The sequence below is a fragment of the Hyaloscypha bicolor genome (assembly GCF_002865645.1).
Source record: "Hyaloscypha bicolor E unplaced genomic scaffold K444scaffold_50, whole genome shotgun sequence".
Lineage (NCBI taxonomy): Eukaryota > Fungi > Ascomycota > Leotiomycetes > Helotiales > Hyaloscyphaceae > Hyaloscypha > Hyaloscypha bicolor.
In genome coordinates this window covers 1,362,395-1,377,842 of record NW_020194552.1, presented here as the reverse complement: position 1 = coordinate 1,377,842, position 15,448 = coordinate 1,362,395, and the positions used below count along the sequence as shown (strand labels likewise).

General features: G+C 18.2%; 1 protein-coding gene across 1 annotated transcript; it reads left to right on the top strand.

Annotated features, from left to right (window-relative positions):
* Nucleotides 1–100: 100 nt before the first annotated feature.
* K444DRAFT_522351 (uncharacterized protein) lies at nt 101–592 on the top strand (the record flags this gene model as incomplete). The annotated part of the gene is made up of 1 exon (XM_024874201.1): nt 101–592. A coding segment is annotated over one exon (492 nt), but the record flags the coding sequence as incomplete, so codon positions are not given.
* Nucleotides 593–15,448: the final 14,856 nt, after the last annotated feature.

The following is a 15,448-nucleotide window of genomic DNA, read 5'->3' as shown; positions in this document are numbered from 1 at the left end:
CAAGGCGCTGGCTCGGTAGCTGGGATATTACTATTACTATAGGAATCCCAAAGATAACAATGCTTACTTTCTTGCTTAGCAAGAAGTCGGTTTCCAGGCTTGGCTCCGGAATGAAAGCCCATATATTATAGCTATAGCTACTCTTGGGACCGGGATCAACGTACCAGGCATTATATATATTATTTACCTCGAAGCCCCGTATAGCATTATTAACTATACTCAAGAAGCTAGTTATACTAGTCGGGCTGGGAAACGTATTACGGCTATAATTATTATCGAGGATAAGGACTGGCCGGCAGAAAACTCGAAGAAGGATAGCTGCCTCGAGCTAAAAACACATAAGGTAAATAGCTTAATCCGGATAAAGGATTATCGGTATAGTATCCTCGGCCGGAGCTTGGACAACGACCTGCGGGACTATAAAAGGATCAATACCGTCTTATATAATAACTGCCAGCGGGAGGAACTACTCTGGAAAAGCAAGCTCTTCTCCCAAGGCTTGATTATATCTCAGGTATATGGACGGAAGGTTGCCCGTAGGCTGGAACGGATAGAAGCCGCACTCGAGGAGGTTAAGGAATTAGGGCAGTAGGGGTACCGGATCTACTAGATATTTAAGGGGCCGGGCTCAGGCTCCCAGTATACGTAGATAGAATGCTCTGAGATCGAGGAATATTTATCTTTCCAAGGCTATATGGAATTCCAGCAGGGAATCAACTACCGGCGGGACCGGCAGGCGCAGTTCCTAAGCTGCTTTTACTACTACGTCTTACAGGAGCTCTACCAGGACGGCTATAAGACCAAGGGGACTACCTGCCAGTAAAAGCACATAGTAATACCAGTGGTATTAGCGGTTTATACAGATAAAGGGCTCTAGAGGCAGGTACAGGAGCTTACTAGGCGAGAACTGCCAGGAGAGAAGGAGTATTATAGTACGGCAGGCCGTACTTGTCGAAAATCGTATTGTTTTGGCGGTTTTGAGGTTTAGGTCACATAGTAAAGGCCGCAGCCTTTTATATATAACTTGCGGGAATCATATAAGAAAGCTGGTTTTTCTATAGACTTAGAGAATAATCCTTTATATATATTTAATTAATTGAGCTTTTATATACTATATACTATTTATATTTTACTATTTATACTTTTAATTTGTTATTTTACTATCAAGTTACGTTTTATACTCTAGTATACTTAATATAGGTTTTTATCTTATTATAGTTTCTCTCCTATATATTTTATAGTAAGTAATATAGGGAGAATAGAAACTTTATAGTTAAGATAATACTCTTATAAAATTCTGAGAGGTATCTATAAAGCAGATTATTAGCTTAATAAGTTAGAGGAAAAAAGAGCTATTATAATACTTTAAGCCTAAAGCCGAAATATTAAGAATATATAAGTATTAATTTTAGTATCTTATATTAATTTTCGATATATCTAGTAACTTGAATATAAGTTAGCTATAAAATATAGCTACTAGTATAATATATAAAAGTAGTAGAAATAAAGGCTAATTATAAAAGAAAAAAAAATAGAGGAAATAAAATAGAAAAAATTATACTAAAATAATATAAATTAGACTTTAGTTAGAAACAGACTTTAGTATTCGGAAATAAAGTTATACTATTAATTTATATATTACTTTTAGTTATAATAAAAACAGAAATAGAGATAGTATTAATTTTAGTAGAAAAACTTATTTCTAAATTCGAAAAAGATATTTAAAAGAGGAAATATTCTCAAATTTAAGTAAAATAGTAAACTGAAATCGGAAATAAGAATTAAAAAGAAATTAGAAATAAGAAATTATATAGATAAACTAGAAAAGTTTCTAGAGAAAGAAAATAATACTAAATAGAAAAAAGAAAAAGAATTCAGAAAAATCAGAAAAATTAGTAAAATTATATTTATTATTTTTATTATTTTTATTATTATTTTTAATAGTATTAATAAATATATCTAGTTTAGTAAAAATAAAAAAAATACTATAAATATTAAACTAATAGAATAGAAAAAAAATATAAATAATAGAAATAAAACTAGAAAAGCTACTATTTTATTACTACTAATATTAAAACTCGAACTTTAATTATATCTATTATTATTAATTGGTTTTTTTTTTAATTCCGGTTCCTAAATTAAAAGATATATTTAAATAGAAAATTAGCTTTTTAGAAATATTATTAATAAAAGTTTCAGGTATAGAAACTCTATAATTAGCTATAGAAGAAATTATTAAGATTAATATAATTAAAAATAAATATATACTAATACTAGATTTGAATCTACTATTTATAGAAGCTTCTAGAATATTATAGTTTCAAGAAAGTAATATTTCTATATTCTTGAAATAATATATAAATATATATAAGAACTATTATATTTCTAATAATACTAAAAAAAAAGAGAATTATTTATTATATTTTATTTATTTATAAAAATTGAATTAAGGCTATATTAGAGTACTATACTAATAATTTAGGAAATTATTAGAAAACCAAGTTTTTTAAAGCTTTATTAAAGGAATTTCGAGAGTATAACTAGAAAATACTTAAAATTAGTTATAACTTTCTTAATTAGATTATTATATAAGTCTAAAATAAAAAGATTTTTTTTAAGTCTTATATTAATATATTTAATAGAATATTAAAGAAATTATTAAAGAGAAAAGAAATAGATAAAATTACTTAGTATTAAGAATTTATAAAAGAATTATTTATTCTAATAAAAGATTATATTTTTAAGAATATAAACTTTAAGCTTATAGATATTTCTATCTATAAATATAATAAAATATATATAAAAACAATAATATTTTATTAGTATAAAGAAAAGAAATATTATTTTAATATTACTAATAATCTAGATATATTTAAACTCAAATAAAAATACTTGAATATAGTAATTTATAATATAGTTTCTAAATCAGAAAATAATTATTCTTTACTAGTTCTTTCTATTATATTTCTTAAAGCTATTATAGATATAAGTAAGAAAAGAATCTAGCTTATAACTAATTATATAAAGCTTACTAAAAGTAGTAAACCTAAAAGAAATAATATTAACTAGTTAGTAAGAAGTCTAGAAAAACTATCTATTACTATTATAACTTAAAAGAACTAATAAAAATAACTTAATATAGCTATTATTATAATTTAAAAAGATATTTATAGCCGGCTTATATAATCTAGTTAACTATAGTAGATATAGCTAATATAATAGTATTAATAGCCTAATAGATATAATTCGGGTTTTTAGAAAAAATATACTAGAATTTATAGTAAAAAATATAAAGAATACTATAATAGCTATAGTAATTAAGCTAGATTAGATAAAGAGTCTAAATAACTATATTCTAGAGAAAGTTAGTTTTAAATATAATTAGAAAATACTACTTAAGTTAATATAGCTTATAATATAGACTTAGAACTAAAGAAAAGAATTTGCTATAAATATTATAATAGAAATAAGAATAATAATATTAATCTAGAATATATTTATATCTTTTAGTTCTATTATTTACTAATAGAAGAATTTATAAATTATAAATATATTTACTAATTTAATAAAAAATAATATAAAAAGCTATTTAAATCTAGATTAAAAAGTATTTCCTTTTTCTTTACTAATAAGTACTAATAATTTAACTAAATTATTTCTTAAATCAGAAAAAGAGAATTTAATTATAATTTAGATATTTAGCCTAAAAATATCTAGAGATTAATAAAGAATATCTAGTTTACTAAATAAAAAAAAGAAAAGAGAAATAGCTAACTGGAATCTATATATAGAAATAAATAAGTTATATCTAAGAAATCTAAATAGCTACTTTATTTTAGAGAAAATTATATTAGAATTACTAATATTTTAGATTCCGGAATTAATAAATAATATTAAAATTTAACTATAAATAGTATTTCTATTAATACTATAATAAATTCTTTATTAAAGAGAAAAGAAAAAGAGATAGAAATAACTAGATAGGTTTTCTAAAAATAAGCTAGAATAGAAGAAAAGCTATTTTATATAAAAGGCTAGAAGAATACTATTTTAAGAAATAATAAATAAAAAGATAGTCTAGCTAAAAATATAAATATTAATAATTCCGGAAATAAATAAAGCAAATTAGAAATCTAGTATATATTTAATTATAATAAATATAGAACTTCTAAAGTTAATAATATTCTAATAAAACTATTAAAGAAAATAATTATTTTATTTCCAAGAACTTAGAAAGAAATAAGAATACTTATTAATACTTTAAAAATACCAGATTTAACTACTATATTTTAGAACTAATAAATTAAAAATAATACTTTCTATTTTACTATTTTATAAATAGGAAATACTATTATATTAAGTCTAATTAGATATATTAGAAAATCTATAAACCTAGTAGCTATAACTTATATAATAGATAGAATATTTAAAGAACTAGAAATACTAGTTTAGATATCTAATACTAATAAAATTATTTGATTTAAAGGTAATAGTATTAATATATAGATATTACTAGCTTATAAATATATTATATAATCTTTATATTTCTAATTTATATTTTATAAACTTTAAAAAAGTATTAAATATAAAGAAATAATTAATACTAGTATTAAAGTTAATATTTTTCCTAAAAAGATCTTTAGAAATATTAGTAAAATAATATATAATACTATAGATTATTAAATATCTACTATTATTAGAACTGAATTTAGATTTACTAAAATAGTAAAGCTTAGAACTAAAGTTATAAATAAAGTAAAATATAAAAATATATTCTTTCTAATTAAAGAAGCTCTAAAGATCCTATTTAATTAACTATTTTGAATAAAAATAAAAATAAAAATTATATATAGAAGTAATAGTTTATAGAATAGAAGATTTACTAACCTTAAAGATAATTAGAATACTTATACTATTATAATTATTTCTCTTTTAAAGAATACCAGAAAATAAAAGAAAATAATAGTTTAAAAATATTAAGCTTCTAGAGTTAAGAAATTAAATAATATAGAATAGAAAACTAAAATAAAAAGAAAAAATAGAGCCTAATATTAGAAGAAAAAAGAAAATACTAGAATTTCTTATAGATTCTTTTATTTTAGGTTTAAGAATTCAGGAAATTAATAATATTTTTAGAGAAACTAAAATAAAAAAGATTCTAATTAAAGTATTATTAAAAGTAGTTCCGGAATTAATAGAAAAAGAAATAAAAAAAATATTAAATAAAGATATTTCTAAAAAAGAAATAAAATAATATCTTCTAATAATAAAGAAATATATTTCTAAAGCTAAAAAATATTAAATTTAAAACTAGAAAGAATTCTAGAATATAGAGAAACCTAAGAAAAATATATTAAAATACTAGATAAAAGGATATTCTCTATATTTAACTAAAAAGAAGCTAAATAGAAAGGTTATAAACTTCGGAAATTAAATAAAAAGAATACTAGAGAAAATAGCTATAGCTTTTAAAGAAAAAAATAATAATTATAATCTATTTCTAGTTATAGAAATATATAAAATAAAGAATAAAAAGATTTAACTAGTAAATACTAATAATAGAACTAGAAAAGGCTCTAGTAAATATCCGAACTAGTTTAAAAGATCTAAAGCTAGAAAATATTTATAGAAATATACTAGAAAATATAAGAACTATTTTTTATTAAAAATATTAGCTATTTTAAGAGATTTATAACTTATTTCGAAATACTTTAAATAATTAGATATTAGTAACTAGCTTTAAAAAAAGAAACTAGCTATATTTCGAGAATTAATAATTAATTAAAAAAATACTATTATATTTAATTAGAAAGAAATAAAAAAAGTTTATAAAAATATTAGTTTTTCTATTTTAATTAAAATTATTAAATATAAAGCCTAGTAAAAGAAAAGTTTCCTGTATTTTAAAGCTCTAATATTAGTAATAATAAAAATACTATTAGAATATTTAGATTATAGAATTCTTAAAAAGTATAATAGACTTTATTAAAATTTATAGTTCTTAATTATAAAAAAGATTACTAGAACTTATAAACTAATTAATACTACTATAAAAATAAATTTAGTAACTTTATAAAATACTAATCTATTTCTGTTTATTAATAAAATCTCAGAGAAATTTATTAGATATATTTATATTTCTCTAATTAATTTCTTTTCTAGATATAATTAACTTATACTAGATACTTATAATAGAAATTTAACTATATTTATAATATTTCTAGAACTATTAAGAATAACTATATTATTTTAGAGAATCTATTTCCTAAAATCGCTATATTATTTATTAATAATATTAGAGTTAAGAGACTTTATATAAATTATAATAAATAGTTTATTTTATCTAAAATTCGATATTTTATATTTAAATACTTTCAAAATCTGGATATAACTTTAGATAGAATTAAATAAGCTAGAATTAGTATTAGAGAAAAATTATAATTCTATTATAATAATATAGTTATTATTAGCTTTATTTATAGAATATTTAGAAAAAGCCTTTTAAGTTCAGGAATTACTAAGATTTTGAAATAGAAATATTATAATAGTATAACTAAAAATAAAGCATTTATTAGAATTAATATTTACTACTATATTTAGATTAAAGGCTTTATAATTATTACTAAATCTATTTACTACTTAATAAGGAAAAGTATAATATAAAACTGAAATAATAAATAAAAGTAAACTATATAAATCCTTTAAAAAAAGCTTACTATTACTCTAATACTTTATAAGCTATACTATAATTTATTAAAAGATTAGGAAATAATTATATTAGTAGTAAATACTAGTCTAAATAGATAAAGTAAAACTCTTAATTAATATAATAATAAAGAGAAAAAGAGAGTTATATAATATAAATCTGAAATCTGAAATAATACTAAATAAAGATATAATATTACTAAAAGAGAATATTAAAAGCTAGTAAAATATCTATAGAAAGTATAGTTCTAGCTATATAGAGTTTATTTTATTCTTGAACTAGATACTAATATACTTATTATATAGCTAAGTAAAGTAACTATAGAATTTTCTAAAACTCTAGTTATTTACTAGCTAGTATAGATTTAACTATTTAACTTTAAAGTTAAATATATTAAAGGAATTAAATATACTACTACTAATAGATTATTAAGATATCTATAATAAAAAGATAATACTAAAGATAATAAGAATATTAATAAATAGTTAGTAATAGAACTTAATACTATTAGAATAATATTTATTAAATAGAAAGTTTAATTAAAGAAAGTAGTTCCAGTTTAATTATATAATATTATTTTAAGAAAGTAGACTTTAAGACTTTTACTAGATATTTAAATAATAGTATTTAGTTACTAGAAATTAATAATTAAAGCTTTACTATATCTAAAAGCAAATTAATAATATTAGAAAATAATAAAATCCGGAACTTATATAATAAAAGCTATAGCCTTTTATATATAACTTCTAATAAAATAGTAGGAAATAATACTAACTTATATATTTTATTTAATAATCTAATTATTTTACTAGATTTCTTAAATAATAGCTATTTTGAATAATACTAGAATATTATATAATATTTTATAATACTTTCTAAATTAGAAGAAATATCTAGAACTGAGTTTCGAAAGCTAAATAAAGAAGCTTTGAATTATAATATAAGAGACTAATTATTCTAGAAAGTTATATCTAAAGTATATCTGTTTTAACTTATTATTAATAATTAAAAGTAAAGAGAAATTATTATTAAAAAGCTATATAATAAAATTAGATATACTAGAAAAGAAAGTATCTTTTATTTAATAACTAGCTATTATTACTAGAAAAGTTACTATAACTATATATAGAAGTATATTAATATTTATAAAGTCTATTAATATAAAAATAAAAGAAAATAAAAAGAAACTCTATATTTAATAAAAGCTATATTCTTTTTCTATTATATTAGAATTAATATAATTAAACTACTAGATTATAAAGAATATAACTTATTAGTTACTACTATAAATAACTTTTTAGAATAGATTAAAGCTAGATCTTTAAAGAATCTAACTAGTAAAAAGATTACTAGGTTTATTTAGAAAGAAATTATATATAGATATAGTTTATTTAGATAATTTAAAATAGATAATAGATCGGAATTTAAAGAAATAGTAATTTAGGAACTTAATAAGCTAGAAATTAATAGAATTATTATTTTAGCCTATAATTTTAAAAGAAATAGTATAATTAAAAGAGAATATTAACTAATTATTTAAGTATTTATTATATTTATAATAAGTAAAAAGAAGCTTTAAATAGATTTACTAATTAAGTTACTATATATAAACTAATTAGATTTACTTTCTTTTATATAGTTTATAATAGAAAAGCTATATTATCTATAGAAATATACTTTCTAATCTAAAGAATATTTAGATAAAATAAAGTTTATAATAGAGAAATACTTCTAGAAATATATATAAAATAAATATAAATAAGAGATAAAAATATTAAAGAAGCTAGAATAAAGAAGAATAGATAATATTAAAAGAGAAAAGAGTAATTTAATATTATTTATTAGATTTATATAAAGCCTATTTCTAAAAAGAATCTAGTTCTTATATATAATATTAAATTAATAAATTAAAATAAGTTAAGAAATATAAAGCTATTATACTATTAGCTTAGCCTATATAAAGTAAAATATATAGATTGACTAAAAGAATACTATATACTAGAAGAGCTTAATAGTATTATATTCTAAAAATATATACTAGAAATTAATTTAAATAATTTATTAAAAGAAATAGATTCTGGTATTTTCCTGAAAATAAAGTTAATAATAAATATATATCTATAAATAAATATTTCAAGACAGATATAGAACTAAAAAAGAAAGTAATTATAGAATATTATAAGTAAAATAATATTTAAGAGATTAAGAAAGCTACTAATATTATTATATATATTTCAGAATTACTAGAATTAGAAAAAATAAAATATATTACTTTTATAAAGAGTTAGGAAAAAGTATCTAATAATAGAAACTCTTTTTAATCTGAAATAAAACTTATTACTTTTAATTTCTTATATATTTTTTGAATTTTTCTTCTAACTATTATTTATAATATTTAGAGAATATTATTATTAGATTATTATTCTAGAAATCGGATAAGCTTTATTATTATTTACTTCTTATTATTATCTAATTATTATTACTAGATAGTATTCTTAATATAAGAATTTCTAATACTAGATCTTAAAAATTAAATATAAAGAATTTCTTTTAGTATAAAAATAAATAAAAGATTAAAAAGTTATCTTATAAACTATTAATTCTGAATTATAGTAATAAATAGTAATTATATTTAGAATTAGAAAAAGAAAAAAAAAGAAATATAGCTTTTTATATATATTTTACTAGAATAGAAATCTTTTAGAAACTTTATTTGTCTTTTTAACTAGCTATTCTTATAGTTTATACTAGTCTAAAACTTAATTATAATATCTATAAATCTTAATTTTAATTTGAACTATTATTATAAGTTTTCTTATAATATTCAAATAAACTTTCTAATTAGAAGTTATATATAGATAGAATAGCTAAACTAGAGGCCTTATAATAAGAAAGGAAAACTTTATTAAACTTAAAAGTTATTTCTGAAAATATTTAATAATATATAATTCTAGAAATCTTTTAGATATTAGATAAACTAGATCTATTTATTTAAAGCCTATTTTATATTAGAAAACCCACTTTTTCTTTAATATAATTATAGTTATATTTAAGGTATATATTATAGCTATTTTAAAAGTATATATTAAAACTTAGTTAATATATTATATATTTCTACTTTTATAGAAAACTTTTCTAATATAGAACCTATTCTCTAATTATAATACTATTTTATTACTAGAAACTAATTACTTTTTTAAAAAGTTAGTATAATTTATTAATTCTTACTATTAATTTATTTCTTACTATTAAATATTATCTAAATAATTTCTATATTTTTAATATTAATTCAGAATATTTAATCTTTTTATATTCTATATTAACTTTAATATTAATTATTCCAAACTTAATAATAGTATTATAAACCTTATTTATATTATCTTATAGTTCTTTTTTCTATAACCTTTAAAGTATTTAATATTATTTTTATAGATATAGATATTACTTTAAAGTTCTAACTAACTAAATAGTTTTATACTATATAAAGCCAACTTTAATAAATACTAAACAAATATAATTAGCTTTTAGAAAAGATATAAATTAGTTTTAGAAAAAGTAATATTTTATTCTAAGTTATTTTTTAATTCTATTATTCTAATTTTCTTTCTATTAATATTTACTTTATATTTTTCTAATATCTTTAATATATTTATCTATTTTACTATTTATATATTTCTTATATTATTTTTCTTCTTTAATATTATTTCTTAAATTAATAAAGATATCTCTAAATAAATAGAAAGTTAAAATATATTTATATTATAAAAATTTTATTATTTTCTTCTATATTTTAATATTTTAGATACTACTATTATATTTATATTTATATTATATTACTTTATTATTTTTCTATTATTATTATTTAATTTAATCTATTTTAATTATTTCTTTAATTATATTTTTTTTAGATATATATATATATATATTTTTTTTATAATAAAAGCCTAATTTTATATTTTACTTTTTATAATTATTTCTAATTTATAATTATATTATCTTAAATATATCTAATTATTATATTTACTTTCTCTATTATATATATTACTATTTTAGCTTTATTTTCTTACTAAAAAGAAAGAAAAACTCAAATATATATAATATTTTTATATAATTCAAGTCTATTTTAATTCATTCTTTATTTTAGAATATATTTAAAAGAAATTCTTATAATCTTAAGAACCTTTAACTCTATAACTAATAACTATTATATTAATAATATTTTTATAATATCTTTAAAAATAATAAAATAGTTAAAAAATAGATTTCTTAAGTTAGTAAAGTATAGTAGCTAGTTCTTATAAGCTATAGTATTATTAAAAGCCTATAAATTAATAGTATTAAAGTTTAGAGTATTAAAGAAGCTTAGACAGTTATAGAAAGCCTATTAATACCTGAAAAAATAGCTATAATTACCGAATTTAATATAAATATTTTAGATAAGCTAAATAATATATATAATAAGTTTTTAAAATAGAAAACCTTTATTAGAGATAGAACTAGACTAGGATTAATTAAGAAGAAACTAAAGAATTACTAAGCTAATAATAGAGAATTCGAGAATATTATTAAAAGCATTTCCAAAAGTAGATAAAAGAAGCTTAATAAAATTAAGACTATAATAAATAGTCTAGAAACTAAAAGTCAGACTAGAATTATATTATATAGTAAAGTTTTTAGCTAATATATTAATAATATTTATAATAACTTTAGTAAGAATATCTATAAGAAATTATATTTTCTTTTTAAAATAAAAGCTTTAATATATAAAGCTATTTAGTTAATTAATAAAACTATTTTAGAATATATTAAAAATAAGAAGTATTAGAATACTAGTATATTTATTAAATTAGATATTACTAAAATACTCAAGTATATTAAAGCTATTTTGAAACTTAAAGAATTAAAGTTTAAGTTATTATTAGCTAATAATTTTAAAACTAAATAATATATCTTTAATACTTCCGGAATTCTAATTAAAGAAGCTTATAATAATAAGCTTTTTTCTGCTTTCCGAAATAAGCCTAAAGAATAGACTTCTATTATAATTTCAGCTTTAATTTAACTAGATCTAGCTAAGAAAAATAGAGCTAATTTAATAAAACCTAATAAGAAAGCTACTAGTAAGACTAGTATAACTAGTATAATTAGATAAGAAGAATCTAGTAAGAAAAAGAAATAAGCTAAGCTTAAAACTTCTAATAAATAGTAGAAATCTAAGTATTAAACTAAGTATAAGATTAGAGAAATAGAGAAAAGTAAGAGAAAGCTCTCTATTCTAAAAGAAAAGATACTATTCAGAAAGATTTCTATATTTATATCTAGAATTAAGAAATAGAAAACTAAAGATATTAAGTTTAGAGAACTTAAAAAAAATATTTAGTATACCTATAAGATATTAGCTAAATAGAAGCTAATATTTACTTAATAGAATAAATATATTTTTAAAGAAGTATATAATAGTATTTTAGAACTTATTTATAAATAAGAATATTATAGAATTACTAATAAATTCCTTAAAGCTCTTTATATAATATATATTTAGTAGTTTACTAATACTTTCTCTATTAATATAAAAGATATTAATAATATTAATAATATTCTAAAGCTAGTTACTAAGATCTATAAAGTTACTAAAAGCAAGGAATATATTTCTATTATTTAAATAAATAAGAAAATACAGAATTTCTTTTTTAAAACTCAGGTAAATAAGAAATATAAATACAAATACTATATTTCTAATTAATTTTATTTAAATCTATAGCTCTAATTTAATACTATAGTTTCTGTTTCTAAATCTAGTATTACTAATCTAGATATAAATAGTTATATTTATAAGAAGAATTACCTAAAATAGATTAAAAAGCTTAGTATTTAAAAACTTTTAATAAAGAAAATAGAAATACTATAGTTCTATTTCTAAAAAAAAAACAATATATTAATATATAAAGATCTTAATAATAGCTATTTTATTTTAGTTTCTTAACTTTTAATAATAGATCTATTAATATAGCTCGGATTTTATAAGATATTAAGTAAGTATCCTATTTATCTAATTATATACTTTTAGCTAGTATAATATTTTACTTCTGGAAATATTAATTATAATTAATATAAAGGCAATACTAAAGATCTGGCTACTATTAAAGCTTTAAATAGCGAATTCTACTTTAGTAAAAAGTATTAGAATATTAGCTATATTTTCTTTATAGACTATAAAAAGGCTACTATCTTTAATAAGAAGTTCTTTAACAATATTAATTACTTCTCTATTTCTAATGAATTTGAACTAGAAGCAGCTAAAGAATTAGATAAGTATTTACTAAAGATAATAGAAGAAAAGATTTCAAGTATAATCTATATAACTAGACAAATAAATACTTTTAGCTAAATAATCTATAAGTTTGAAATTCTGAGAAAGTATTAATTCTCAGATAATATATAAGTTAAAGAATAGCTTAATAATAATTTACTATTTAATAGATCTTTTATTATAGTTCTAATAAGTCTAGTTATTATTAAAGATAAAATATATAAAAATGAAGTTTTCTATAAAGTTATTAATGCCTTTTATCTAGAGCTTTCCTTTTCTATTAAAGGTTAATTTAAGGATATTATAAATAATATAAAATTTAAAGAAGCTATCTATTTAAAATATATTAATATAATTTATAATATAATTTACTATAATAAGCCTTTTTAATATCCTATAATAAAGGCAGAAATTAAGTAATAATTAAAAATAGATACTAATTAATATAAAGAACTATATTAGATTTAGTATAAAAATATAGCTAAGTAGATTCAGATTGCCTTTAAGTAAATTCAGGAATATAAAATAAGACTATTTAAGAATAATAAGTTTTATTTTAGGTATATAAAGAAGAAGTTAAATTAACTAATAGAAGAAGATTCTAAATATTTTATTATTTTGGATTCTAAATAGGATTTTTCTGTTATTTTTGGTATTTAGGAAATAAATATAAATATATAGGAAATCAGATATAATATAATAAGCTATACTTATTAAAAATTATATTATTTTAATAGTTTTAAGGTTTAGGTTATATAGTAAAGGCTATAGCCTTTTATATATAACTTATAGGAATTATATAAGAAAGCTGGTTTTTCTATAGACTTAGAGAATAATCCTTTATATATATTTAATTAATTAAGCTTTTATATACTATATATTATTTATGTTTTACTATTTATACTTTTAATTTATTATTTTACTATTAAGTTACGTTTTATACTCTAGTATACTTTATATAGGTTTTTGTCTTATTATAGTTTCTCTTCTATAATATTTAGAGTAGCTAGAGCAGAAGTATAGTAAGCTGGTTTATAGGTATAAGATAATTAATACTATAGTAGTATTTGACCTAGTAGTTAAATAGTATATTAAAACAGGAATATTTCTATTTATTAAGAAATAAATTAGACTAGGACATTTTATTATATGTTATAGAATATAGAAGCTAGAGTATATTATATAGTTAAAGTAAATAATATTTAGTAATATATAATATCTAAATATAATAATAAGATAATATATATAGATTAGGTTATTTATAATATAGCTATAAAAGAAAAGATTAAAATACATTTAATTACTTCTAAAAAACAAATAAAATAAAAGTATATATAGCTTTATATAATAATAATTTAAGGTCTAAGCTTATTATATATTATTAAAAAAAAGGATATTAATATAAAGATATAATAAAAACAAGAAAAAGTATAAAAGAAATAAAAAGTAATATTTATTATTAAGTAATTCTAAGGAAATATATTAAAATAAGAGTGTTTTTACTTATAAAAAAGTAGGTAAGAAGTTATATTATAAGTTATATAATACAAAGATTAGAATATAAGAACTAGAATATATTATATAACTAGAAGTTAATAGTATTTAATAAAATCTAACAAATTACTTATATAATATATAATAAGATTATAATTAAATAAGAGACATATAGAAGTATATTATTTAATTAAATATAATTCTATTATAGACTAGAATATAAAGAATACAAAAAAGATAAGAAAGAAAATATAAAGTAAGTAGGAGGTACTTTCTTTTATACAAGTCCGAAATACTACTAATATGCCTCTAACCTGGTTTAGGCTAGCCGTACCGGCTATAACGAACTCACGTAATAGTCTAACTATAATAACTTATATTATTTTTAGTAATAATAGAATATTTTAAAGATATAAAAGTATAAACTAATTAAATATAATAGTTTATATAATTATAATATAAAACAAGAAAGTAATAATAATAATATTAAAGTTAAATTAAAATTTTATATAAATATAATAAGAAATTTATAAGTTAAGAATTAAATTATTATTTGAAAGAAATTTTAAATAAATTAAATAAGAAATATAATATTAGATTTATAAGAGAAAAATATTCTAAAGTAAGTATTTAGAGTTAAAGAGCTTAAAATAAAGAGAATAACTTAGGTTTTATTAAAAAGGTTAAGATTTTAATAATTATAAAACTTAAGTTAGTATTATTATATTATATATATAATAATATAAAGATTAAGTATTAAAGAGTATTTTTTGATACATCCTGTATAATATTTTGAAAATACAGCCTGTATACAGCCATATAGCCTGTATTTACTACTATAAAAGTATAGATATTTTTTGTGACTAATCAAACTGTATGTATTTCTCCTCAAGATTTGTACTACGAGTCTCCAGTGGGTTGTCAGCCGATACTCCTTA